Genomic DNA, 2,753 nt, shown 5'->3' on the forward strand with positions numbered 1-2,753 from the left:
GAGTGTGGGGGGGGGGGGAGGGGGACATCACATTTTTGCTATGGAGCCCCATGATCTGTAGTTACAGCCTTGCCATGGGACATAACATCACTGCAACTGAGGAGAAGACGGGCAGGAGGAAGCGATGTGACAGCCGGCCAAATCTGGGGTTCAGGTGAATATAATGTTGTTGTTTTTGACCCTAGACAAAAATGAGCAATTATCCCTTGCGGTGCTGGGGGTAGCCCGACAGCAAGGGCTAAGAACATTTTTACCCGGAGTTCTTTTTTAAGCATTTGCTTTAAATGCAGTATTAATCAGGAGGTTCTGATTCCTTTTTATTCACTAACTCAAAGACAATGTAGAGTCCAAACAGATTGCTGGGGGGGGAGGGGGCTGGGGGCTCGGCTCGTTTATAAACAGTGAATCTGACATTCAGCAATCATTCCCTTCAGACGAATCTTCCAGGTGCATTCTTTTTCAACAACAGTATAACTCGGCTGCAGATCCTCCAATCATCTCTGACACCGTCCTTCCTTCTGGAGGGGGGCTACGTCTGTTCCCCATGGTCCCTGTGTGTGTTGTAAAGTAGTCACCGCTCCAAGCTCCCCCCTGGATGGACTACAATCTCAATATAAATCAGTAACCTAAAGATGAAATTGTAGTCCATCCCGGGAGTGAGGAGCTTGGAGCGGTGACTACTTTACAACACACACAGGGGAACACAAGTAGCCCCCCTCCAATTGACTCAGTATACCGCGAGCAGCAGCTTGCCATCTACTGAACCTAGGGTAACGGGAGGACGCTAGTTTGTGTCCTCCCGTTACCCTAAGGAGAACTATGGGGGAAAGCCTTAACCCCATAGTTCTCCTTTAAGGTACATGAATGTATTTTTAAGATTTATCTCCGGAGCTTAGAGTCACTTTAAAGCCCAACGTCAGACATATTTTTAAACAGAAAGGATCCGCGTTCAGTGTTCTAATACACAAGCAGTCCACACTCTGCAGAGCTCACCTCTTCTTCCTTGCTGTCCCCCCGCAGTAATCTCATTCCAGCACTAGATGTGTCTGTGAACGTTCATGCAGGTCATGGTAGATCTGTGATATCTGTATATCCGGGACTCCGTGCTGGTTATGATCATAACAGATTATGTCGATCGGAGCGACATTCAGAAGTCATCAAAAATGTTTTTTGTTTTTTATAACAATCCCCCCCACGAGTGATAAGACGGATCCCGTTTATTTTGCAGGTATTCAGTATTCTGGGACGTTATCAGCATGAGAGGATTAATCTTGTCAGGACGGGCTACAAGGAAATATTCGAGGCGATCCCATACAGCGATAAAATAAGGTCCGCCTACTCTGTATATCATTATCATTGGATACGTTGTCTGTCGTAGATCACATGAGTGTACAGGTGTGACAACGCGTCTCTGGAGGTGTGACAACGCGTCTCTGGAGGTGTGACAACGCGTCTCTGGAGGTGTGACAACGCGTCTCTGGAGGTGTGACAACGTGTCTCTGGAGGTGTGACAACGCGTCTCTGGAGGTGTGACAACGTGTCTCTGGAGGTGTGACAACGCGTCTCTGGAGGTGTGACAACGCGTCTCTGGAGGTGTGACAACGTGTCTCTTGACGTGTGACAACGCGTCTCTGGAATTCTACGTAGATGGTTTTTACATTTTACTTCGCACTGTGTTTATCAATAATAATAATTACACTTCTCCTGTATAATCATCACATACAACATTGTTACATCTACTTACACAATGGTTTAGAGCAGTGGTTCTCAACTGGTGCAACCTCAGGACCCACATTTGTACTTGGTCGTTAAGTCGCGACCCGAGTTGCACTGCAATGGAACGCATTGCGATACCGTGCTTTCCGATGCGGGCAATAAAACTCTGGGTGGGAAATGCATTTGGGGTGCCATTCAAATGAATGGCAATGCAACACACCTCCTACACCAGAATGTGTGGTTGGTGCGATTGCGTGGTACAGTGCGTTATTTTTATGGGACTGTGCGATTAACGCACTGTACTTGTGTGAATGGGCCCTCGAAAACACTGACAGATACACACAGCCAGAGACACATTCTCACACACACACATTCCAGAAATGTTTTTTTTTTAAATCCACCCAGTCTCCCTATCTTACGAGAACTGGGGTGGATCCTCAGCCTGGGGTCCAGTGTACATCCATACGTGCATTGCTGGTACAGCTCCCTTGTGCTGAAAGCCAGCATGTAATGTCACTCCGGTCCCGGCACCTCAGCAGGACATGCAAGTAAGCAATGTACGGATGGATGGAGCTCACGCACGGCCATAGCACCATCCTATCCCACCTCAAGCTGTCACTCGGCGCCAGGCGGCATATTTTGAACGGCTGCTCAGCACGAGAACGGACATTGCTGCGCTAGGGGAGAGGCTGAGGAGCCTCCCACCTAGAAAAGTAGAAGGCACGGGGCGACCCACTGAACACGGGGTCACGACCCACTTTTGGTTCACGACCCACCAGTTGAGAATCAAGGGTTTAAAGGATTCCTTGTAGATGTTTTCTGATTATCAGGATTATACGATATATAAGCATGATAGCTTTTTTATATAAAATATTTATCTTAAAGGAGAACTATGGGGTCAGGGCTTTTCCCCATAGTTCTCCTCAGGGTAACAGGAGGACACAAACTAGCGTCCTCCCGTCACCCTAGGCTCAGTATATAGAGAGCTACAGCTCGCGATATACTGAGACGCCGCAGCCGGAGCGGATCCCGACAAT

The 2,753-nt window shown here is 48.0% G+C and overlaps 1 protein-coding gene across 1 annotated transcript in view; it reads left to right on the forward strand.

Moving 5' to 3' along the window:
* Nucleotides 1-2,753, forward strand: part of LOC108800554 (probable S-adenosylmethionine-dependent methyltransferase CRG1) — a 19,443-nt gene that overhangs the window by 13,596 nt on the left and 3,094 nt on the right. The window contains exon 5 of the mRNA XM_018572545.1: nt 1,229-1,329. Coding sequence (XP_018428047.1) covers nt 1,229-1,329 — 101 coding nt within the window. The remainder of the gene's footprint in view (nt 1-1,228; nt 1,330-2,753) is intronic.

This window comes from Nanorana parkeri, unplaced genomic scaffold (genome assembly GCF_000935625.1).
Source record: "Nanorana parkeri isolate BGI_ZX_2015 unplaced genomic scaffold, ASM93562v1 scaffold2064, whole genome shotgun sequence".
Classification (NCBI taxonomy): Eukaryota; Metazoa; Chordata; class Amphibia; order Anura; family Dicroglossidae; genus Nanorana; species Nanorana parkeri.